This window comes from Capricornis sumatraensis, chromosome X, assembly GCF_032405125.1.
Source record: "Capricornis sumatraensis isolate serow.1 chromosome X, serow.2, whole genome shotgun sequence".
Lineage (NCBI taxonomy): Eukaryota > Metazoa > Chordata > Mammalia > Artiodactyla > Bovidae > Capricornis > Capricornis sumatraensis.
The window spans coordinates 85589834-85614949 of NC_091092.1; the positions used below are offsets into that span (position 1 = coordinate 85589834).

The 25116-nt window shown below is 43.8% G+C and overlaps 1 protein-coding gene and 1 pseudogene across 1 annotated transcript; one reads left to right on the forward strand and one right to left on the reverse strand.

Moving 5' to 3' along the window:
- The first annotated feature begins 475 nt into the window (after positions 1 to 475).
- LOC138071791 (protein SSX1-like) lies at positions 476 to 6743 on the forward strand. Its single transcript, XM_068963208.1, has 6 exons — positions 476 to 541; positions 989 to 1103; positions 1456 to 1551; positions 3063 to 3112; positions 5321 to 5561; positions 6646 to 6743. The coding sequence occupies exons 1-6, from the start codon at positions 476 to 478 to the stop codon at positions 6741 to 6743; spliced, it is 666 nt and encodes a 221-aa protein (XP_068819309.1).
- A 1600-nt stretch (positions 6744 to 8343) lies between these two features.
- LOC138071793 (zinc finger protein 630-like) lies at positions 8344 to 20480 on the reverse strand (annotated as a pseudogene).
- Positions 20481 to 25116: the final 4636 nt, after the last annotated feature.

Below are 25116 nucleotides of genomic sequence, written 5' to 3' on the forward strand. Positions count from 1 at the left end.
ACATCCCTCTGCCTGAAAACTGAAACCTTTCAATCACAGGCACCATATGATCTCTGGGACTTTCCTCCCCTCCCCTCCTTTGCCTCAAAACAGCCCCCCTCAATAATACTCTACATTCACTTCACTACTTCCCCAACAAGTGTCTGATATCTTTCCTTCAAAATGAGCCAAACCAGGCAAGCTACTAACAACAGTAACCAACCTCCCTCAAAGACTCAATGCTACTTTGATCATGACAGAAAACATGTCATCCCTAATCACTACTTCTCTCAGAGACCTCCAGCTTCCTGTTCTCATCTGATTTCCCCACCCTCATGTCCTTGCTCAGGGACAGATAAGCCAAGGATGGAGAAAAGTAGAACCTTAATACAGTTAACTAACTGAGTGTGGACTTCCTTCAACACTTTCTCGCCCGACAGAACCTTTGGCCTTGTGACTGGAGAGACCCAGGCTGTGTTCCTTCTAGATAAGCACCATGAACAGTGGCAGCTTCTACGAAACCCCCAGGAAAGATAGGAAGAAATTAGAGAAGAAATCCAAAGTGAGTTGATCTGGAGAGGGCAGAGGAGTGGCCCAAAGACAATGTATGGTGACTAGATATCTGGGCATTGGGGGTTGGGGGAGGGTCAGAGGCACTGGGGACAAGGAGCAGCATGTCAGGGGGAGATCCAGAGCTTCTGACCCTCGTTTTGTCCTTGCCTGGTATCCTTGGGTACAAGATCTGTGATCTTGCACTGGATTGGATGGTTCTCAATCTATTCTGGAAGGTGAGAGAAGAGCATGCCACCAGCATTAAGCACCTACTACATGCCAGATGAGAGCCTAGGCAATGTTACCCATTTTCTCTGTTAGCCATGACTAGAGAGGGATTATTAGCTCCACTTATAGATCTAACATGGAGGCCCTGCAACCAAGGGAGAGTTCCTGGCTGAAAGTCAGACATGTTTAGCTGAGTCATTGCTGGGATTTATTTTTCTTTCTTTTTTAGAGTTTCAAGAATATTTCCAAATACTTCTCTAAGAAAGAGTGGGCACGTCTGGGATACTCGGAGAAAATCACCTATGTGAATCTGAAGAGAAACTATGAAACCATGACTAGACTAGGTAATAGGAAGCTCTGGGTCCAGAAAAGGCTGGGAATAAATGATGATTCCTCTTTGCAAGCCATAGTTTATTCTTCTTAGGCTATGCCAAATGTCCCACATTTGTCCTTTTCTGTGCGAAGAAACCCCAGGCCAGGTTTCAAGCCCTCTGCTCTCTTAAGTCCTGTGCAGGGCTGTGGACTGAGAGTGGCCACAGAGATGCTCAGACTTGGATTCTATGCATTTCTCTCTCACTGGCTGTGGTTCAGATTCCCCCTGCCCAGCTGAGGAGCTTTACCGTTGGTGCTGTGTCCCAGCATTTCCCCCTCCTCTCAGGTTGTCTGTTAAGAAACAAATATTTTGCATCATTCTAGGTCTCAAGTGTACCCCACCAGCTTTCATGTGTCCTAAAAATGGAGCCACAGAATCCAAGCGTTGTGATTCTAAAATTAAGAACCCCAGGAAAAAGGGTAAGTGACAGGAAATGAGTCTCCTGAAGCCCATTTATGCTGGGTTCCAGATGGGGAAAGATTCTCAGGACTTTGTTCCCTCAAAAGCATCATGGTTAAGCGAAAAAAAATTGAATGCAGAAGGTTAAGCACAGTCAGAGGCCATTCATATGTAATCCTAAAACATGCAAAACAAGAATATATATATATATATATTTATGGATAGAAAATATTTGGTAAATGTATAAAAACGTGAATGAGAATAAAACCCATCAGACTCTGGAGTGAAAAAGTGGAAAAGGAAGGAGAGTAGGGATCAGTGAGGGCCACACAGATGGCTTCAGCTGTGACTTGTTCATAGTGTTTTGTTATATTTTGAATAAAGAGCTCAGAGCGATCTGAAGTAGCTGTGAGATAATGTTGGAATCCAGCTAGACCCAAGGGTAGATGCACATTTCAGATATAATTGTCCATAATTTTGTGCATGTTTGAAACATTTCTTTTTTAAAGGAGTTGGTTCTTGCTAAGCACCATTAATGAATCACAGGATGATTAAGGAAAACTTAAAGTGTAAATCCAAAAAAAGAAATGAAGTGTAAATCCACCCAAAACTTCCAAAATAATAGTGCATGGGTATTGGATAACTATCTTCAGAAAGTGACTAACATATTATGTAATGACATATGGCTGTTTGCTTGTGTTTTATCAAAACCAAATAGTTGTTTCACTCCTAATCGAACCTGCTTCTATGTGTTGAGTTTGGAAGAGAGTTTAAGAGAGCAATCTTCCACACATTAACCTTTCCTACTGGTCAATGAGCAGAGGCAATGTAAGGTTTAAACAGTGACAGATTCTAGAAATCTTTGTGCATCTGAGCAGTGTATGTTCTCACTTAAAAAGGGGATGGGATGTGTTCATTTGCTCTTTTGCTCTGACAGCACAGTTGTGAGAAGACAGGGTGAGAATGCTCAAAATGTCTCCAGTAACCCTTTGTTTGACTCTCTAGTTTAACAGGCCAGATTCCACAAGCTCCCAAAATTACTATAAGAGGGCTAAAAAGCCAGTACTTGAGTACCTACAAAGCTTTTGATATTAAAGAGGTATCCTTATACTGGAAACATTCCATAACCACTGGAGTAAATCATCCATGGTTCATTTCACACTTAACAGTTTCATTAAGGTGTAATTGACATACTGTGAAAGTCACCATTTTAAGTATAGAGTGATTTTTGGCTAAAGACCAATCAATTTACTTCTTTGGGAAAAAATAAGAAATACATAATAGGATAGGATAAGGCAGTGATGGGGTTTAGTTTGCATTTTATAAACCATCAGAAGAAAAATTCTGAATTGATGCTGCAAATAAATACCAAAATCGTTGTTATTCAGAGGCTGGTCTCAGAGTAACTCTTTGATAATGAGTGGACTCGTCACCTTCTGCTGCAGAAATTCCTGATACTACAGGAGTCTCTGCAGTTTGAGAATATTTACCAACAGCAAAAACAAATTTCTGACTTGTCACCTCCTTTTAGATGAACCTGCTGAAGGGACTTCCAACATGCAAGGGAGAAAACGCCAGAAGGTGAGTGCCGCCCAAATACAAAGGACCAGAGACTGTTTATGTCTCTGGAGATGTGAATATTGGGATAACAGTGGGAAAATAGCCTGGCCCACACTGCCTCCCTTTCCTGATCTCTTTATCACAATTCCTGATGTAGTTCAGTTCACTCACTCAGTCGTGTCCGACTCTTTGCGACCCAATGAATCTCAGCACACCAGGCCTCCACGTGTCCATTGCCATCTCCCAGAGTTCACTCAAACTCACGTCCATTGAGTTGATGATGCCATCCAGCCATCTCATCCTCTGTCGTCCCCTTTTCCTCCTGCCCCCAATCCCTCCCAGTATCAGAGTCTTTTCCAATGAGTCAGCTCTTGGCAGGAGGTGGCCAAAGTACTGGAGTTTCAGCTTTAGCATCATTCCTTCCAAAGAACATCCAGGGCTGATCTCTTTAGAATGGACTGGTTGGATCTCCTTGCAGTCCAAGGGACTCCCAAGAGTCTTCTCCAACACCACAGTTCAAAAGCATCAGTTCTTCGGTGCTCAGCTTTCTTCAGTCCAACTCTCACATCCATACATGACCACAGGAAAAACCATACCCTTGACTAGACGGACCTTTGTTGGCAAAGTAATTTCTCTGCTTTTCAATATGCTATCTAGGTTGCTCATAACTTTCCTTCCAAGGAGTAAGTGTCTTTTAATTTTGTGGCTGCAGTCCTGATGTAGTACCAAGAGCTAAATAATAATTAACAACAATTGTGATAGCTGTTACTTCCTTGATTTCTTAGTGATGACAGATACTATTTTAGGCAATTCACATGGATTAGTGTATTTAGCCCTTAAAACCTCTCTGATGTTCCTGCTATTATTATCCCCAAATAATAATGAGGTTAGTATTAGTATTATTAAATACTACTACTCATAATAATGCAGATACTGTGGTACAGAGATGTTAAATAATCTGCTTGAGACCACAGTGGCTGTTCTTTTCTCCAGAGGATCTTACTGACCCAGGGATCAAACCTGGGTCTCCTGCATTGCAGGCAGATTCTTTACCATCTGAGCCACCAGGGAAGCCCAACAGTGGCAGTGGTAGTAGTCTAATCCAAAGCCCCAAACCATTTCCAAATTTGTAGGCTTTTTCACATGTTTCTGAAGCTCAGGCGTTTCCCCTAAATTTTGCACATGCTGCTGACACTTCTGTTTAGACACCCACTCTCACAACAGGGCCCCTTTCGTGTTGCTTGGGAATCACTTGAACTGTCAGCCCCTCTCTTCTGTGAGCTCCTTAGGGACCTTGTCTGCCGCTGAGGCATCCCTGAAGCCCCAGTTCCAGCCCAGGAAGACTGTTAGAGGTTTATTGAATGAGTTCTTCTGCAATTGCAGATTAAACTATAGTTTAGAGGGTAAAGGGATCTGGTGGTTGGGTTACCAGTACCAGTGTGGACACGGTTGAAGAGAGAATTCAAAGAGGGATCATAAAAGTGTTTGTTTTTATTATTATCACATTTAAACAGCATTTATAGCCTTAGAAAGTTCTTTCACTTAGCTTGTTTTACAGTTCACAGTTTTATAAACAAGAGCTGAATGAAGGTTAGCTTTAAGATTGGTGGTCAGTGACACACCCTGACACAAGTAGAATTGGCACAGGAGCCACCTCACCTAATTCCACATGAAATGTTCTTGCCGAGGTAGGACAGAATGTCACATCTGGCATCACTTCCTTGGCTGTCTGCGTGAATTTATGTGAACCATTCTCTCTTCTCCTTTCCCTATATTCATCTCTCCCACACCATTTGCCAGCAGTGTTTTGTCCCCTCTGCACATCATTCCATTTGCTCTCCCCGCAGCTGTCAACTAGCTTCTCTTCAATCCCTTAGATTTTATAGAAGCCCCTCCTCATTTTCACAGACCTCATGGATTGTTAGAATACTCTACTTTCCAAATCTTCCACGTACCACACTCCTGCTCACTTGGAGATTTCTCTTGGTGAGGGTGTCAGTCTGGAAAAAGCATGAAAACAAGCATTCTAATCGTGGAAACACCCTTCATTTAGACCATTCCATTTCCTTCTAACTTCCTAGATTCTTCGTAATTGAGGTACAGGTAATATAATGATCCCCCAGACTTGTTGAGAACGTTAATTAAGGTACTGCACAAGAAAACACTTTGTAAGCTCTAAAAGCACTTGAGAAATGGATACTGATTGTATGTGACTTTCACATTAAGAAGGTGATGTCCAAGAAGCCTGTAAAGGGAAAAAAACATTCAAAGATAGTACCAGGAACATCAGGCCAAGAGCAGGCTCAGAGACAGCTGCACTCCCAGACAAAAGCAAGTATCTCTGCTCAGCAGAGTAAGAAAACATCAGGTAAGAGAAACAACTTTTCTTGCTTGTTTGGGAACAAGTCCTCTGTCTTCCCTGGCCATGTTCAGGTGAATGGGTTAGTCATGGGAGATGGATCCTGGACAGGCCTAGGGCCAGGCTGGGCTGAGAGCTTGCTCAGCCCCAGCTGAAACATTTGAGCTGGCTTCCAGGGTCCTCACTGCTGGGGCCTGGGTTTGATCCCTGATCAAGGAACTAAGATCCCACAAACCACTTGGCGTGGCCAGTTTTTTTTTTTAAAGCTAATTTACAGAATCACAGATCTGAGTTGTCATCGATATGAAAGCCATGTAACTGGGGGCAAGCCTTTCAAATTCTCTGAGCTCCAGATTCCTAGTCCATAAAATGGGAATAAAGAATCCGAGTTCACAGGCTGTTCAGAGGTGTTCAATTCATTGGGAGAATGGCATTGAAACATGTATAATATCATATATGAAATGAATCGCCAGTCCAGGTTCGATGCATGATACTGGATGCTGGGAGCTGGTGCACTGAGACGACCCAGAGGGATGGTACGAGGAGGGAGGACGGAGTGGGGTTCAGGATGGGGAACGTATATACCTGTGGCGGGTTCATGTTGATGTATGGCAAAACCAATACAATATTGTAAAGTAATTAACCTCCAATTAAAATAAATAAATTTATATTTTTTAAAAAAAGAAATACTCAAAAAAAAAAAAAGGTGTTCAATTCAAGGGACTTCCCTGGCAGTCCAGTGGTTAAGACTGCAACTACTCTGCATGGAGCATGGGTTCAATCCCTGGTGGGGGAACTCAGGTCATTCCATCTGTGATAACTTGGGAACACGTCTTACTCAGAGTTTTATCCCCACCCTCAGCTCAATGCCTGACATACAATATGCCCTTAATATATCTGCTGAGTGAAAGAAAGTCGGAATAAATGTGGTAAATAATCTAAACTTACTTACTGGGAATCTAAACCTGACGATGAAAGGAGCCAGAAGCTAAAACTCTAACTGCCGTTTGGTGTGTATTTGGTGTGTATTGGTGTGGGTTTAACCTCTCAGCCTCTTTGAGCCAGAAAGTGTGCAAAACAGACTGTGTAGAAGACCTGTGGCCACTTGGGAAGGGAGGAGGCATCTCCTTATCTGACAAAACCGGACTCGATATTCCCTAACCCACCCAACCCCCATTTACAAACTCTTCTCCAGGATCCAAGAAAAAGACGGTTAATGTGTGGGCCAACAGACTGCGAAAAAGGAAACCGGTGGCCTATGAAGAGATCAGTGATCCCGAGGAAGAGGACTAACTCTGTAAGTGACCTTTCTCTCCATCCCCACATCCCGCAAAAGGCACTGTTCTCTTGTGTTAGTTGTATCCCATCTTGTCACTTGTTCCGTTCTCCCAGTCCCTTGGGGGTGCAGCTCTGAGGCTAAATGAGAAGGATTCCCATGCTTTTTCTACCTCCTGCTCTGTATATCCAGAGATCTTCCCTCCCCAGGATGCTGTGGGCTCCCAAACCCCAGGTCAGCTTCTAGCCTGTAGGCCACACCTTCCTCTAGCCAAAAACCTCACTGGACAGTTGACAGAGTCGCTGCAGCCTGAACACAAGGTTGGTCTTAAGGACCAATGAGAGGTGCACATAGACCACAAGGCAGGATGGAATCAGAGTGCACAGGGGCCATGCGGTTCAAAATGAGGAGCTGAATAGTAATTTATCAGTCAGTGGGAGCTCATTGTCACTTATTTTCCTTCTCTTTCCTTGCCTCAGCCTCAGGGATGTGACAAGTGCCCAAGATAAGAAGCAGAACTTGGTGGCTGTTCATGAACGTGGGCACGGCTGTGAATTCCTAGCACCTGAAAGAAAGAGTTCACAACAGTTAAACATGATTTTTCTTACTATGTGCCAAGCATTATTAGTTATTAAAGTTGTGTTAATGAGCAAGACATATACCTGACGTGTGTTTCTGTCTATGTATCCATGCCTCTAAGGCTTCCCAGGTGGTGCTAGTGGTAAAGAACCTGCCTGCCAATGCAGGAGGCATGAGACGCAGGTTTGATCCCTGAGTCAGGGCAATCCCCTGGAGGAGGACATTGGCAACCCACTCCTGTATTCTTGCCTAGAAAATCTTATGGACAGAGGAGTCTGGCAGGCTGTAATTCATAGGATCACACAAAGTGGGACACAACTAAAGTGACTTAGCATGCACACACATCCATGCTTCTGCCTTAAAAATAAACAAATATTGTTAGATATTCTGTGCAAAACAGCACTAACCTCTCCCTCTCCAGATGTAACTACTGAGGGCAGTTCTGTGTGTTTTATTGCAAACGTTTTACTCTGTATTTACACACATACTCAGGGTACCAATATGAGCATCTCTCACCTGCTTTTCCCCATTAGCAGCATGTCCTGAGCAAGTCTGTCTCACTCTGTTTCCTGTTCAGCAGGTGCTCCAAACCTCCATTATTCATTCACTCCGCGTCGGTCACTGACAATAAACATTTACAAGTTTTTCCCAGTTGTTTGCTCTTCCCACTCTTGTGCACACAGCCCTGTGCACCTGTATCTGTGTTTCTTTAGCACATGTTCCTAGAAATGGAATTGTTGTGTCAAAGTGTTCATTCATCCAACACCTAATGGGTCTCTACTGTGTACTGAGTGCCATTCTAGGTCCTGGAGAGACTTCAGGGACGAGATGAACAACAGTCCCTGCCCACATGGAGGTGCCAGTCTAGTGGGGGTGGTTGCTAGTTTTTATTTTGATGGATGCTGTACCTGCCCTGTACTGGAGCAGGATTTTGCAGGTGGTTGGACACCTTGGCTGTTGCTCTCTCTGAGATCTTCAGGTTCATGGGGCTGGGACAGTCCATTTGAAAGTGTGTGGGAGAAGACAGAGATGAAACTGTCAACTGGGGAACACAGAAGAATAGGGAAGAAGAGGTCCAGGGTAGGGCCCATGGTGAACAGGAATGGAAGAGTTCACTTAGCCCTGATTCAAGGGAACAAAAGATGGAAAAGTCCACTGGACAGAGGCAGGAAATTGCCCATCTCAGGTCCAAGGGCTTGGGAGCTGGGATGGGGGTCAAGTGTTAAGAATGGGACAGTCCTCTCCCAGGTGGACCACCGCAGCCCACAGAGCTGGAACAGTCAGTTCTGGGGAAGGGAAGAGAAGAGTCTGTTTTAGAGCAAATCATTGTGTGTGTTGGGGGACATTAAAGCTACTAAGGGAAATCCAAGGTGACTTGCATGGGACATGAAACACCAGCCCCAGATGGCGGCAGTGTTGCACCATTTTGACCATCCACTGCCCATTGCCTTGGCCTCCTGGCTCTCATCCAGCCTTGGAAGGTCTCCACTCTCCTGCTGAAGCTGCCATCTCCCCTACCCCTGCCTTCATCCCACCTCTGGACCAGTCCCCCTCACCCCAACAGATTCGGATCAAAGATGGGAGAAACCATTAATCAGCAGAGGATGGGCTCCTGGACTCTGACTGGTCCCTGTAACTCCAGGTTGGAGCCATGGTTGCTGGGCCAGAATTGGGTCTACGCTCTCCTACAAACACTCTATGACAGCTTCAGGGTCACAGGATTGCTGTCCACACGGCAGCCCTGGGGCTAGGCCTGGGTCTGGTCTCCTAAAGACCTTGGGGGTGGGGGACCCTGCATAAAAGGAGCTTGTCCTAGGAGACTGAGGAGCTCTAGACCCGAGAGGTGGCATAGACCATGACAGACACGTGGAAAAGGAAGCACGGCTAGGGGTATGGACAGATGTGGACACCCACATAAACCCTCTCTGACCAGCATGTTCTGAGACACACTCTTCCTCACAGGGATGACCCTCCCAGCAGTGGCTGCATGGCGAGGGCCTCCGGGTTTACCTGAGTCCCCACCTACTCCTCCAAGAATAATAATGTCTTGTCATTCAAGGTCATACCTTTGTGTGAGACAAGTCCCAGGCCCAGGAGTCTGCATCCCAGGCCAGGAACAATGTCTGCAAGAGGGAAAGAGGTGTGGTCCCTTGGGGTCTCCCCCTGTCAGCCCACCTTCCATAATAACCACAGGAAGTACAATTAACATTCATCTTACCGCTTGCAAAGTGCCTGGGGTGATACTAAGCATCTTGTATGGATTTTCCCACTTATCTCCACAATCAACCTCTGTGCACAGACAGACATCATTATGATACTGTAAATGTTACATATAGCTAGAGAGAGGTAATGAGAGACAGACACCAACAGACCTCCTGCTTCACGCAGCTGGCACATGTTCCTCCAGCTGGCACATGCAGGGAGAGCTGAGCTTGGAACTCACTGTGACTTCAGAGACACTAAGGAAGATAGGTACATATTTGGGGGGGTGGAGAGACTTGAATGAGCGCTGAGTTCTGCCTCAAATCTAGGGTAGAGGATGTGAACAAGGAACCCTAGAGACAGAGCATGCCCAGAGGGAGAGGCAGACCTGGTGCTAGTGGGGGCGGGCAGGACAGAGATACACAGGGTGGCTGGAAGAGGGTCTGGCAGGGAGGCAAGGGAGACCCAGGGCCAAGTGTGGGTTATCACAGCCTCGAGGGGTCAGCACACACACTGTCAGCACACCCTTCCTGATGCTGCAGGGAGACGTGGGTGCTGCCCAGGTCAGTGAGGTCACTCTACCTCTGCCTCAGGCAAACTTGCTAGCTTTTATTTTGACAAATGCTGTACCCCAGCCCCCAGTCCTGGAGCAGGATTCTGCAGGTGGTTGGATACCTTGGCCTTTGCTGTAAGAAGAAATAAATTCTATTTTACCCCAGTTTCATTCTTCATTACTCAAATTTAATAATCTGCTAATGAACATCGTGTACCTTATTGTCCATGCAAATACAGAAGAGGACATCCACAAGAGATACAGAAAGATTTGATTTTCCTTTCTCCTGAAGAAGATTGGATGAACCAGCTGAATTTCCCAGCAGAGGAGACAGGTGCAGGGAAGGGTGGCTTGAAAGCACTCTGGAGTCATGATGAGCATTTCCCCTTAGGTTCCCTGGGTAGATACAGCTCCTTCCCTCCTTCCTTTTCCTCCTTCTCTTCCTCCTCCCCCCTCCTCCTCCATCTGACAAATCACATTTTTGAGATGCAGGGAGACTCTGGTTTTGCCTGATGCCAGAAGTCAGCCTGTATGTGGCCCCAAGTGCACCCCGAATCAAGCCTGGGGTCCAATGTGGATGCATGTGCTCTTCTGATGAGCGTCCATAGTGACTTTCTTTCTTTCTTTCTTTCTTTTTTTAACTTCGGGGCTTTCTTGTTTCTCTTTCAGGAAGTTTTAAGATTCCTTATAAAGCAAAATTCTGGGAATTCCCTGGCAGTCCAGTGGTTAGGACTCTGTGCTTTCACTGCCAAGGTCCTGAGTTCAATCCCTGGTCAGGGAACTAAGATCCCACAAGTCACAGAGTGGGCAAAAACAATGAACTCTATTCCTAGTAAAGAATCGGGAAAATGCAAGGACGTGTGAAAGAGCACAGCACATCGATCACAAGAAAACAGTTCTGAGCTTTATTCACCAAGACCCACAGTAAAGAACACATTTTACAAGTGACTCTAAAGCACAGGCTTCACAGAACAATACTGACCCTTATATATGTGATATTCACCAATATTTTCTATTCTGTTTGTGATGTGCTATGTTGTTTCATTCTAATTCGTTTAAAATGCACAATTCTTTTCAGAATCCTTAAAATATTCTATTGGCCATGAATCACAACCTGCAGTTTGGAAAGTCCTTCTGCAGGATCCCAGTGTGTGTCCAACAGGTGACTTGCTGCTTTGAGTTCTGCAGGGAAGGTTCAAGGAAACCTCATGATGCCCCTCTGAGCCAGGGTCCCCTGGAAGGTGTGACCTAGAGGCTTCCTGCTCCCAGGCTTGGCCCAGGCTTGACCTGGGTAGGGGTGGGCCATCCCAGATGTCTGGGGAAAACACGCTTATGTCTCTTTTTCACTCTCACGCTACTACCACACTCACAACACTTCTGGGATGTGTGGGTTTTTCCTCACACCAAAGAAATTCTTGGCGTCATCAGCTGGGTGTCCTACAATCCCAATCAATCTCGACACTAACAGGAGTTTGTGCAGACAAGTTAAGAGCTCAGTCCCACAAGACTCCCTTCCAGCTCAGATGCCAGTTCATAGTCCCAGGTTGTCACCTGTACTTCTGACCAACCAGCTATAAACCAGAGGTTCCCATGACCCCCTTCTCCAATTCAGTCATTTGCTAGAATAGGTCACAGAACTCAGGGAAGCACTTACCTACATTTACTGGTTGATTATATAATAAAGGGCAAGATAAGGATACAGATGAACAGCCAGAAGTAGAGAAACCTGGGGTAAGTTCTGGAAGGATTCGGGGCACAACAGCTTGTGTCTCTGCGGCATTTGGGGTGCCCACTCTCCCAGCATGGATGTGTTCACCCACACGGAAGCTCCCGGAACTCCACGCTAATGGGATTTTATGGAGGCTTCCTCATGTAAGCATGATCAAATATTAACTCATTTTCCAGCCCTCTCCCTTCTCTGGAGGATGGGGGTTGGGGCTGAAAACTCCAAGCTTGTAATCATAGCTTGGTCTTTCTGGTGACAAGGACCCTACTCAGAGTTGCCTCATTAGAACAAAAGATGCTGTTAGTGCTCTTATCACGGAGGAAATTACACTGGTTTTGGAGCTCTGTCCCAGGAACCAAGGGCAGAGGCCAATATAAATCTTTTCTATTTCACCACAGGTGGAAAGAGGTGCCAGCTCAGGGTAGATTGGGTTATAAACAAATGAGAATCAGAGTTTATTTCTCACTGACGCTGCACGCCCACCGCAGGTAGACTGGGGCTCCTCTGCAGATTATCAACACACTCATGCTAGATCTCGAGGACACAGAGTAGCCCCATGGGTGGCCCAGCAGAGAGAAAAGAGAGTGACTAAGCATGAACCGGCTCATCAAATGGCCAATGGCCAACTCTGACCCTCAAAGGGGTGAAAGTGTGCAGTCCTAAGGAAGCATAGGATATTTGTGAGCATTCTAAAGTCAACTACAAGGAGGGTATGACATCATAAAAGAGAGTATGGTGCGGGAGAACTGCCTAACCCAGTGGTTCTCAATGGGAGAGGGCAGGTGTGGATCTTGTCCCCCTAGGGGACACTCAACAATGTCTGGAAACATTTTCGGCTGTCATGACTTGACAGGGGGATAGGCTACTGGCACCTAGTGGATAGAGATCAAGGATGCTGCCAAACAACTTACAATGAGGAGAACAGTGTGCCCCCCAAGAAAAAGAATCCAACCCCCCCAAATGTCAAAGGTGCCAAGGTTGAAACCCTTAGCTAAAGGAATGTTGTTTAAATGGAGAGATTTCAGGCATTAGACAGAGGCAATCTCTCAGCGAGGGTAGGCAAATAGTACAATCTTTCTCACTCAACTTATCACGAGGCTCCTACTAAGCCTTGACTGTGTACAAAACTCTATAAGAAAGGCTGACAGGGTGAGAGATGGGTTCTTGTCATCCTCTTAAGGGAGAAAGTTGATGATGAATGAGTCTTCTCGTTCCCACTGCTCTGAGGGCCACCTCAGCTTAATGCCAAGGGTATTTGTGTGTGGTTCTGTTTCTCAGCTTTCTTTTCTGTCCCAGGATCCATCTGCTAATCCCCGTGCCAGCACCATCCCACGTCAGGGACAGTAGCTCCACAATAGGATTGACTGTTCAGAAGGCAAGTCCTTCCTCTTTGTACTTCTTTAGGTCCTTTGAACTCCTGGGTACATTTTAGAATCTACTGGTCAAGTTCCATGATTGGAAAAAAGGGGTCCCTGTTGGGATTCTGACTGGAATTTCAGTTAATTCATAGATCAATTTGGGGGTTAATGACTTCTAATGTAGTGGAGTCTTCCTATCCGAGAACCTAGGCTTTGTCTCCATTTTTAAGGTCTTTCTTAAGTCTTCTATAAAGTTTTCTAATTTATTGTATCCACATTTTGTCCATTTTTGTTGGCTTTATTTTCTATTATAGTCTCTCTCAAAAGAGCCTACATGGTTGGTAGGGGGCCTGAGACTCAGGGGAGTGGCCAGACCCTGCTATCCAGTTCACATCTGAAGGAACTGCTAAAGGGGACAGATTACTCTTCCATTAGAGACAGAGGGCTTGGGGTGCACTGCTAGGGGCAGACACCGTTTGCATTGAAAATCAGCCAACCAACTACACTGTAGAAGAAATTATATGGGAACCATGGTAAACATATTTTTACTTTCGATGAAACAGTGGACTTTAGAAATCAGGAAGGTATTGGATGGGGGACAAAGGCAGAAAGGAGACTGGGAGACATTGAGAAAACTATACCGTCTTCATAATATTGCTTTGGATTGAGTCCAGTTCACTTTATTCTCTTGGTTTAGTGAATTGATTTATTCTCCTTTAGGGAGACACATGTTCTTGTAGGAACAGTTTTTGAACCCTTGGCATAGGATAATGTTGCTTTGAACAACGTTTTATGTGTTTTACAGTTTTATCTGCATGTGGTATTCACAAAATGCATGGATTGAGGTATCACCCATTCAGACTCTCCACAAGTGGGTAGGACACCTGACGATCCTGTTCGCCTTGGGGTGATTGGCCATGGAGCACACAGACTGGAAGTGATCCCCTCTCTATGAATGTGTTTCTCTCTTTTGTTATTACTGTGGAGGCTGAAGGTGCCTCAGGCTCTAATTTGCTTCCTTCTCAGAATTCCCCACACCTAAACTCAGGCCCTTCCCAGGTAGCAAGTAGGGAGTTCACCATCATTAGAAGTCAGTAGAGTGCTGTCTACCCATGTAAGGGTGTTGATGACCCAACTAGCCCTGTAGTTCTGGAGGGAGTTCTTGCTCTTTCTATGTATTTACCCTCCACCTGGGGTTCTCTGGATATACTCTTATTTTCTTAGTTGTTTCCACCTGCTCCTTTGGGCTTCTGGTTCTCTTCACCCGTGTAAACCTTATCTGCACTGCTTTCCCTTTTTAGAAATCCTTCACAATTCCTGGTTCTTGGATGGCACCCTTTCTTCTTTTCCAAGAATTAATGAAACCTTTCCATCATATCAGTGGTGCAGTGGGGAGGTAGCCAAGTTTGTTCAAACAGCCATCTTCAGTCTTTAAGGGTGTTTTTTAAAGTTCCTAGGGAAAAAATTATTTTCCTTTTATTATATTGTGTTCAGAGAATGTCCCTTGGATTCTACATTTTGCCAGGGGTGATGGCAGTGGTGGTAGAATGTATCAAGATTGCATCTGTGGCCTATTATGAGTATTATGGGCTTCCCAAGTGGCACTCATGGTAAAGAACCTGCCTGCCATGCAAGAGACATAAGAGACTCGGGTTGGATCCCTGAGCCAGGAAGATCCCCTGGAGGAGGGCATGCAACCCGCTCCAGTATTCTTGCCTGGAGAATCCCATGGACAGAGGAGCCTGGTGGGCTACCGTGCATGGGGTCACAAAGAGTCGGATACGACTGAAGCGACTTAGCACGCATGGATGCATGGGTATTATAAGAAAGTTGGGCAGATTTTTCACTTTCTTTAATAAGCAATTCTTAGAGTTTCACCTGCAGAGAAGGCAATGGCACCCCACTCCAGCACTCTTGCCTAGAAAATCCCATGGATGGAGGAGCCTTGTAGGCTGCAGTCCATGGGGTCGCTAAGAGTCGGACACGACTGAGCAAACTACTTTCACTTTTCACTTTCATGCATTGGAGAAGGAAATGGCAACCCACTCCAGTGTTCTTGCCTGGAGAATCCCAGGGATGGGGGAGCCTGGTGGGCTTCCGTCTATGGGGTCACACAGAGTCGGACACGACTGAAGTGACTTAGCAGCAGCAGCAGCAGCAGAGTTTCACCTGAGCGGCAAAAGTGATTGATACCAGTCAATCTGTGAGGTGTTGGAGTGGAGTCAGTTCAGTTCAGTCGCTCAGTCATGTCCGACTCGTTGTGACCCCATGGACTGCAGCACCCCAGGCCTCCCTGCCCGTCACCAACTCCCAGAACTTGCTCAAACTCATATCCATCGAGTCAGTGATGCCATCCAGCCATCTCATCCTCTGGCGTCCTCTACTCTTCCTGCCTCCAATCTTTCCCAGCATCAGGGTCTTCTCCAAGGACTCAGTTCTTCGAATCAGGTGGCCTAAGTATTGGAGTTTCAGCTTCAGCATCAGTCCTTCCAATTAACATTTAGGACTGATTTCCTTTAGGTTTGATCTCCTTGTAGTCCAAGGGACTGTCAAGACTCTTCTCCCACACCACAGTTCAAAAGCATCAATTCTTCAGCGCTCAGCTTTCTTTATAGTCCAACTCTCACATCCATACATGACCACTGGAAAAACCATAGCCTTGACTAGATGGACCTTTGTTGGCAAAGTAATGTCTCTGCTTTCTAATATGTTGTCTAGGTTGGTCATAGCTTTCCTTCCAAGGAGTAAGCATCTTTTAATTTCATGCCTGCAGTCACCATCTGCAGTGATTTTGGAGACCCCCAAAAAATAAATTCAGCCACTGTTTCCACTGTTTCCTCATTTATTTGCCATGAAGTGATGGGACCAGATGCCATGATCTTCGTTTTCTGAATGTTGAGCTTTAAGCCAACTTTTTCACTCTCCTCTTTCACTTTCATCAAAAGGCTCTTTAGTTCTTCACTTTCTCTCAGAAGGGTGATGTCATCTGCATATCTGAGGTTATTGATATTTCTCCCGGCAATCTTGATTCCAGCTTGTGCTTCGTCCAGCCCAGTGTTTCTCATGATGTACTCTGCATATAAGTTAAATAAGCAGGGTGATAATATAAAGCCTTGACGTACTCCTTTTCCTATTTGGAACCAGTCTGTTTTTCCATGTCCAGTTCTAACTGTTCCTTCCTGACCTGCATACACATTTCTCAAGACGAAGTTTAGGTGGCCTGGTATTCCCATCTGTTAAGAATTTCCCACATTTTATTGTGATCCACACAGTTAAATGCTTTGGCATAGTAAAAAAAAAAAAAAAAAAAAAAGAAGAAGTAGATGTTTTTCTGGAATTCTCTTGCTTCAATGATCCAGCGGATGTTGGCAATTTGATCTCTGGTTCCTCTGCCTTTTCTAAATCCAGCTTCAACATCTGGAAGATCACAGTTCACGTATTGCTGAAGCCTGGCTTAGAGAATTTTGAGCATTAATTTGGTAGTGTGTGAGCTGAGTGCAATTGTGCAGTAGGTGGAGCATTCCTTGGCATTGCCTTTCTTTGGGATTGGAATGAATACTGACATTTTCCAGTCCTGTGGTCACTGCTGAGTTTTCCAAATTTGCTGGCATATCGAGTGCAGCACTTTCGTAGCATCATCTTTTAGGATTTGAAATAGCTCAACTGGAATTCCAGCACCTCCACTAGTTTTGTTCATAGTGATGCATCCTAAGGCCCATTTGACTTCACATTCCAGGATGTCTGGCTCTAGGTGAGTGATCACACCATCGTGATTTTCTGGGTCATGAAGCTCTTTTTTGTACAGTTCTTCTGTGTATTCTTGCCACCTCTTCTTAATATCTTCTGCTTCTGTTAGGTCCATACCATTTCTGTCCTTTATCGAGCCCATCTTTGCATGAAATGTTCCCTCGGCATCTCTAATTTTCTTGAAGAGATCTCTAGTCTTTCCCATTTTATTGTTTTCCTCTGTTTCTTTGCACTGATCGCTGAGGAAGGCTTTCTTATCTCTCCTTACTATTCTTTGGAACTTTGCATTCAAATGGGTATATCTTTCCTTTTCTCCTTTGCTTTTTGCTTCTCTTCTTTTCACAGCTATTTGTAAGGCCTCCTCAGACTGCCATTTTGCTTTTTTGCATTTCTTTTTCTTGGGGATGGTTTGCTCCCTGTCTCTTGAACAATGTCATGAACCTCCATCCATAGTTTATCAGGCACTCTGTCTATCAGATCTAGTCCCTTGAATCTAGTTCTCACTTCCACTGTAAAATTTTTAGGGATTTGATTTAGGTCATACCTGAATGTTCTAGTGGTTTTCCCTACTTTCTTTAATTTAAGTCTGAATTTGGCAATAAGGAGTTCATGATCTGAGCCACAGTCAGCTCCCAGTCTTGTTTTTGCTGACTGTATAGAGCTTCTCCATCTTTGGCTGCAAAATATATAATCAGTATATAAGGTTTCTATCTTACATGGATTCTGATGTCCAGTGAGGTATATCTGCTACCAGAAGACCTTCCCATAGTCACTGTATTTGGAGTGTTACTCCCCTGTGTGCGTTCTCTGGTATGTGATCATCTGTGATTTCTAGGAAAAAGTTATCCCGTACTCAGCAGATTCGGAAGGTTTCTCCCTAGTATGGATTCTCTGATGTACAACTAGTGGAGACTTCTCAAAGAAGGCCTTTCCACATTCATTAGATTCATATGGCTTCTCTCTAGTATAAGCTCTCTGATGTAAAATAAGATGTGACTTCAGGGAAAAGGTCCTTCCACAGTAAGTACACTCCTAGATAGTATGTGCAAAAGCAGAGACATTACTTTGCCAACTAAGGTCTGCCTAGTCAAGGCTATGGTTTTTCCAGTAGTCATGTATGGATGTGAGAGTTGGACTGTGAAGAAAGCTGAGTGCTGAAGAATTGATGCTTTTGAACTGTGGTGTTGAAGAAGACTCTTGAGAGCCCCTTGGACTGCAAGGAGATCCAACCAGTCCATTCTGAAGGAGATCAGCCCTGGGATTTCTTTGGAAGGAATGATGCTAAAGCTGAAACTCCAGTACTTTGGCCACTTCATGCGAAGAGTTGGCTCATTGGAAAGGACTTTGATGCTGGGAGGGATTGCGGGCAGGAGGAGAAGGGGACGACAGAGGATGAGATGGCTGGATGGCATCACTGACTCGATGAACGTGAGTCTGAGTGAACTCTGGGAGTTGGTGATGGACAGGGAGGCCTGGTGTGCTGCGATTCATGGGGTCGCAAAGAGTCAGACACGACTGAGTGACTGAACTGAACTGAACTGACACTCATAGGGTTTCTCCCCTGTATGAATTCTCTGATGAATAATGAAAGGTGATTTCTGGGAAAACGTTTTGCCACATTCACTACACTCATACAGTTTCTCTCCTGTATGAATTCTCTGGTGTATAATAAGAGGTGACTTCTGAGAGAAGGCTTTTCCACATTTTGTACATGCATAAGGTTTCTCTCCAGTATGAAGCCTTTGGTGTCCAGAGAGGTGTGACTTCTGGGAAAAAGCCTTCCCACAGTCAGTACATATATAAGGTTTCTCTCCTGTATGAATTCTTCAGTGTCCTATGAGGTAGGACTGCTGGCCAAAAGTTTTCCCATATTCACTACACTTACAGGGTTTCTCTCCAGTATGCATTCTCTGATGGATGACAAGCTGTTTTCTGAGGGAAAGTCTTCCCACATTCAGTACTTTCATAAGGGTTCTCCTCAGTATGAGTTATCTAGTGTATAAAAAGGTGATATTTCTCACAGAAGGCTTTACCACACTCGCTGAATCCAAAGGGCTTCTCTCTGGTATGAAGTTGCTGATGTATAATGAGATGTGTCTTCTGGGAGAAGGCCTTTTGACACTCCAAACATTCATAAGGTTTCTCTCCAGTGTGGACTCTGATGAACAATGAAGAGTGACTTTTGGGAGAAGGCCTTCCCACATTCAGAACATTCATAGGATTTCTCCCCAGTGTGAATCCTCTGATGCACAATGAGGTGTGATTTCTCACTGAAGGCTTTTCCACAATCTCCACATACATACAGTTTCTCTCTAGTATGAACTCTTTGATGTATATCAAGCTGTGATTTCTTAATAAAGCCCTTCCCCCACACACTACATTGTGTTTCTTCCCAACGTGAACTTTCTTATACTGAATATGGGCTTGCTTATGATTTATAACTTTTACACATTGACTGTGTGCATGGGATTTCGTTCCAATGTGAATTTTCTCAGGTACAGAACAGGAAGAACTATAGCTAAGTGGTTTCCCACATCCAAATCGCTCAATGGGGTTCTTTCTTATATAGCTCCTATTACAAGTCAGTGAGTCTAGATTAGATTTCAAGCTCTTTTCACTTGAATCAAAGTGATGGAGTGTTTTACTTGAAGGATCAAGGTCTATGCATCCACTGAATATTTTTCCAAATACATTACATTTAGGGCCTCTCTTCTTGGTCATGGTTTCATGGCTGAAGACTGTGATCTGCCTCAAAACCCTGCCTTGGTTTCCTTGATATCTATCTAGCTGACCATCAGTATACCAGACTTTAAAGACAGAGTACGATGAATTATCCTTTGGAGCTCTTTCCAGTATCTCCATTTGAAATGAAAGTTCCCTAGAAATGATCTGCTGACAAGAATCAGAGCTTTGCTCTCTACCTGAAAGAAGAAGAGAAAGGTAAAATAGACACCAAAAAGAAAACAAGAATGAACAGACGTTCTAAGAAGGAGGCTGATGGATATTAAAAAGGACAACTAACAAATTTTAAGGAAGACAGGAAGCCACTCATGTCAAGGAAGAAGAAAATGTTCTATAAGCCATTTCCCCAATTCTTACTTACCTGAATAGGTCCTCCTTGACAACTCACTCTCTGTAATCCACGGGTCCTTTCCATGTTCCAACTTGGAGATTATGTCTAGTTTTAAATCTGAACACCCTGTTAAGGAAAACTTACAATCGCCTTGGTCGGGGCAGCTCAGAAACTCATGAGGAGAAAAAAGGGAACTCCTTTAGCAAAGTTAGATCTTTAACTCTCAAAAATCAATTCCAGATATAGCAAAAATATAAACATAAAAAACTGAAATGATAAAACATCCTGTTTGTAGAAAGTCATAAAGGTCATGGTCTTAACATTTCTGAAAGATGAAGAGGACTTGACTCATTGTTATACAGAGAATTTTCCCTTACCCGCAGAGACCAGGTAGCTATAGATCTCCAGCATCACATCCCTGTGTAGGGTCTTCTGAGCAGGGGCCAGCTGCTGCCACTCCTCCTGGGTGAAGTCCACAGCCACATCCTCAAATGTCACTGGTTCCTGTAACAGCATATTCCTGTACAATCTGCTCATTCTGATCATTTTTACCACAGCAATACCTGTAGGATGCCTATTTTGTACTTTGTGTGGCATATTTAATGAGAAAAAGAATATGAAACCCTGCCATTAGCAAGAATAGTTAGCAGGACAGAGTAGAGAGCCTAAGCTGCTGCTGCTGCTGCTGCTAAGTCACTTCAGTCATGTCCAACTCTGTGTGACGCCATAGATAGCAGCCCACCAGGCTCCTCGGTCCCTGGGATTCTCCAGGCAAGAACACTGGAGTGGGTTGCCATTTCCTTCTCCAATGCATGCATGCATGCTGAGTCACTTCAGTCGTGTCCAACTCTGTGCAACCCTATGGACAGCAGCCCACCAGGCTCCTCTGTCCACGGGATTCTCTAGGCAAGAATACTGGAGTGGGTTGCCATTTCCTTCTCCAAGAGAGCCTAAAAATAGATGCAAATAAAAGTGGAAAATCTGATACATAAGAAAGGTGGCACTTCACATAAGTATAGAAAAGATAAATTACTCAAAACTGGGTAGTTATCAGAAAGAAATGTAAAGTTGAATTCTCTATTTAATTCTGTACCCATAAAAAAATTCACATCTAACAAAAATTTAAACAAAGAAAAAGGGAAGCCATAAAATAAACACAGGAGAGATGGATTTGCTTTAAAAAAATATCATAATTTTAGAGTGGAGAAGACTCTTCTAACAAAGCATGCTACCAAACACAGGTGCCACAAAGGAAAAGAGATAAATTTGACTACTTTCCATACTGCATGGCAAAATATATCATAACTCAAAGAACAAGCAATGAACTGGAGAGAAGATATAGGCACAGCACACAGGATGGACAAAAAGTTAATGTCCTCAATAGAGTGAGAGATTTCCTACAAAGCAAGAATAACAAGACAAACAACTTAAAAAAATAGTCAAAGGACATGACTACCAATTCACAAAAAAGAGAATGCAAATGGATTCTAAGCATGTAAAATGATGCTTGGCTTTATTTGCATGAAGAGAAATGCAAATTAAAATAAGACATCACATTTCCTTTATATTTTATTGAAGATTGAAGTTTGATAAGTCACTGAGTTGGTGACAATGTCAAGCACACTCAAATTGTGGGTATATGCTAGTACAATATATTTTAAGGGCAATTAATTTGGCAATATTCATCATAATTCTACATGTACATATCCTCTGACCAGCAATTCCATTTCTAGAATTATTCTATATAAATACTCATATACGTGAGCAATATAGCACATATGAAGATATTGCACTATAGTACTGTTTATAGTAGCAAAAGTATGTAAACAGCCTCATGGGGGATTGGATGAATCAGTTATGCTTCAATCCCCACGAGGAAATACCATATGGAGTCATAAAAAGCAGTAAGGAAACTCTACATAGAGTCACATGCAACAGTCTCTAAAATATATTGTTAAGTGAAAAACACATTCATCCACTCAACAAGCAGTTATTGAGCACCTGCTGAATACCAGGCAATGTCTAAGGACTGGGGATACAATAGGAAAGAAACCTGGTTAAAATACCTTCCCTTGAGGATCTTGCATTCTAGTGAGAACCGACAAAATGGTTGAGAGATAAATCCCCACCTAGCCATAAAAAAGTTTTAATGTGTACTTCAAAGTTCATATTACTTATACACAAAAAGCTGTTAGAAAGCAATAAGCAAAAGACAAAGAAGGAAACAGAAGAGTTACAGAGAAACACAAAATGGCGAATACATATGTGAATAGATGCTGATGTTCATTTAATCATTAAAGAAACGCAGATGAAAAGAAGATATAATGCTCAGCCATGAAAACAACAAGCATGAAAAACACTGATGCTATCTGGTAGTGGAGAAAATATTGGGAAGTGGCCCTCCTTGTAAATGATTTGTAGCTACATGTAGAAGCTGATTATACAGAATAGAATTTAAGAAATACTCTTTACATTTTAAATACGCTTCTTCTCTAACCTAGCATACTTATGTCTAAGAATTTGGCCTATACAAATATACAAAGAAATTTTTAAAAGGTTGTTCCTTTATTTATGACTTCACTGCTTTAGAGTTCTGTCTAGACCATGTACTAGCTGTGCCTCAGTCTATTCATCTGAAAAATGGGGACAATAATAGTACCTAGCACAAAGCATTTCTGGGTATATTAGATGAGTTAATCCCATTAGAATTTATTATAACGGTGCCTGGTACACAGTAGCTGTGAATATTCTTATTATAATTCTTACTATTATATATCAAAGAATTTTGAAGTTAGGAGTTCATGATCTAAGCCAAAGTCGGCTCCTGGTCTTGTTATTGTGGACTGTATAGAGCTTCTCCATCTTTAAAAAAAAAAAAAATCAATCTGATTTTGGTACTGGCCATCTGGTGATGTCCATGTGTAGAATCCTCTCTTGTGTTGTAAGAGGGTGTTTGCTCTGACCAGTGCATTCTCTTGGCAAAACTCTGTTAGCTTTTCTCCTGCTTCCTTTTGTACTCCAAGGCCAAGTTTGCCTGTTACTCCAGGTATCTCTTGACTTCCTACTTTTGCATTCAAGTCCCCTATGATGAAAAGACATCTTTTTTTGGCGTTAGTTCTAGGTCTTATTAGGTCTTCATAGAACCATTCAACTTCAGCTTCTTCAGCATCAGTGGTTGGAGCATAGACTTGGATTACTGTGATATTGAATAGTTTGCCTTGGAAATGAACAGAGATCATTCTGCCATTTTTGAGATTGCACACGGTACTGCATTTCAGACTCTTTTGTTGACTATGAGAGTTACTCCATTTCGTCTTCCCTGGTGGCTCAGACGGTAAAGCATCTGCCTACAATGCGGGAGACCTGGCTTCAATCCCTGGGTCAGGAAGATCTCCTGGAGAAGGAAATGGCAATCCACTCCAGTATTCTTGCCTGGAAAATCCCATGGATGGAGAAGGCTACAGTCCATGGGGTCGCAAAGAGTCGGATAGGACTCAGCGACTTCACTTTCACTTTTTTCCATTTCTTCTAAGGAAATCTTGCCCATGGTAGTAGATATTATGGTCATCTGAACTAAATTCGCCCATTCCAGTCCATTTTAGTTCACGAATTCCTAAAATGTCGATGTTCACTCTTGCCATCTCCTGTTTGACCACTTCCAATTTATTTTGATCCATGGACCTAACATTCCAGGTTCCTATGCAATATTGTTCTTTCCAGCATGGAAATTTACTTCCATCACCAGTCACATCCACTACTGGGTACTGTTTTTGTTTTGGCTCCGTCTCTTCATTCTTTCTGGAGTTATTTCTCCACTGGTCTCCAGTAGCATATTGGCCACCTACTGACCTGGGGAGTTCATCTTTCACTGTCCTACCTTTTTGCCTTTTCATACTATTCATGGGGTTCTCAAGGCAAGAATACTGAAGTGGCTTGCCATTCCCTTCTCCAGTGGATCATGTTTTGTCAGAACTCTCCACCATCCATCCTGACCCGTCCACCCTGGGTAGCCCTACATGGCACGGCTCATTGCTTCATTGGGTTAAACAAGGCTGCAATTCATGTGACCAGTTTGGTTAGTTTTCTGTGATTGTGGTTTTCAGTCTGTCTGCCCTCTGATGGATAAGGATAAGAGGCTTGTGAAAGCTTCCTGACGGGAGAGACTGACTGGAGGAATCTGGGTCTTGTTCTGATGGGCAGGGCCATGCTCAGTAAATCTTAAATCCAGATTTCTCTTGATGGGTGGAGCTGTGTTCCCTCCATGTTGTTTGGCTTGAGGCCAAACCATGGCAATGGTAACCTCCTTCAAAAGGGCTTATGTATCCACTGTTTTATTCAGCTCCCCTGACCCCACAGCAGGCCACTGTTGATCCTGGCCTTTGCTGGAGACTCTTGGACACTCACAGGCAAGTCTGGCTCAGTTTCTTGTGGGGAAACTGCTCCTGGTGTGCACAAGGTTTTCTTTGTGCCCTCCAAGAGTCTGTTTACCCAGCCTTGTGGAAGTTCTGTAATCAAATCACACTGGCCTCTAGAGTCAAATTCCCTGGGGGTTCTAAGTCCCTTTGCCAGATCCCCAGATTGGGAAATCTGTTCCAGGTCCTAGAACATCCTTAACAGTGCAAGAATCTCTTTGGTATTCAAAGCCACATAAGGAAAAGAGAAACCAAAAATTAAGGAGATAGTTGCAAAACACATATCACAAGTAAAAGAGTGGTATCCGAATATATGAAACCAACTCCTACAAACCAATAAGGAAAAAGCAAGTGATGCAAAATAAAAATGAGCAAAAGACCTGACTAGGCACCTCACAAAATAGGATCTCCAAGTGATCAATGCATATATGAAAAGGTAGTCATCAGGGAAAATAAATCAAAACCTCAGTGTCTGACTCTTCCACTGGAATGCTGAAACCACAAGGGCGGGGATTTTTGTTTATTCATGGATGTATTACTGGTCTAAAAGAGCCACCCATAATGGATCCCAAAGAATCACAACATGACATCCCTACATTTTCCCATTCCTGTCCCCATAGAACCTCATCACTCATCTTATAGACCTCCTATTGCTCACCTCACAGATCCCCCATCACCTTCCCAACAGACCCTCCATCACTCATCCCAGGTCCCTCTCACTCACCCTATAGACCTCCTTT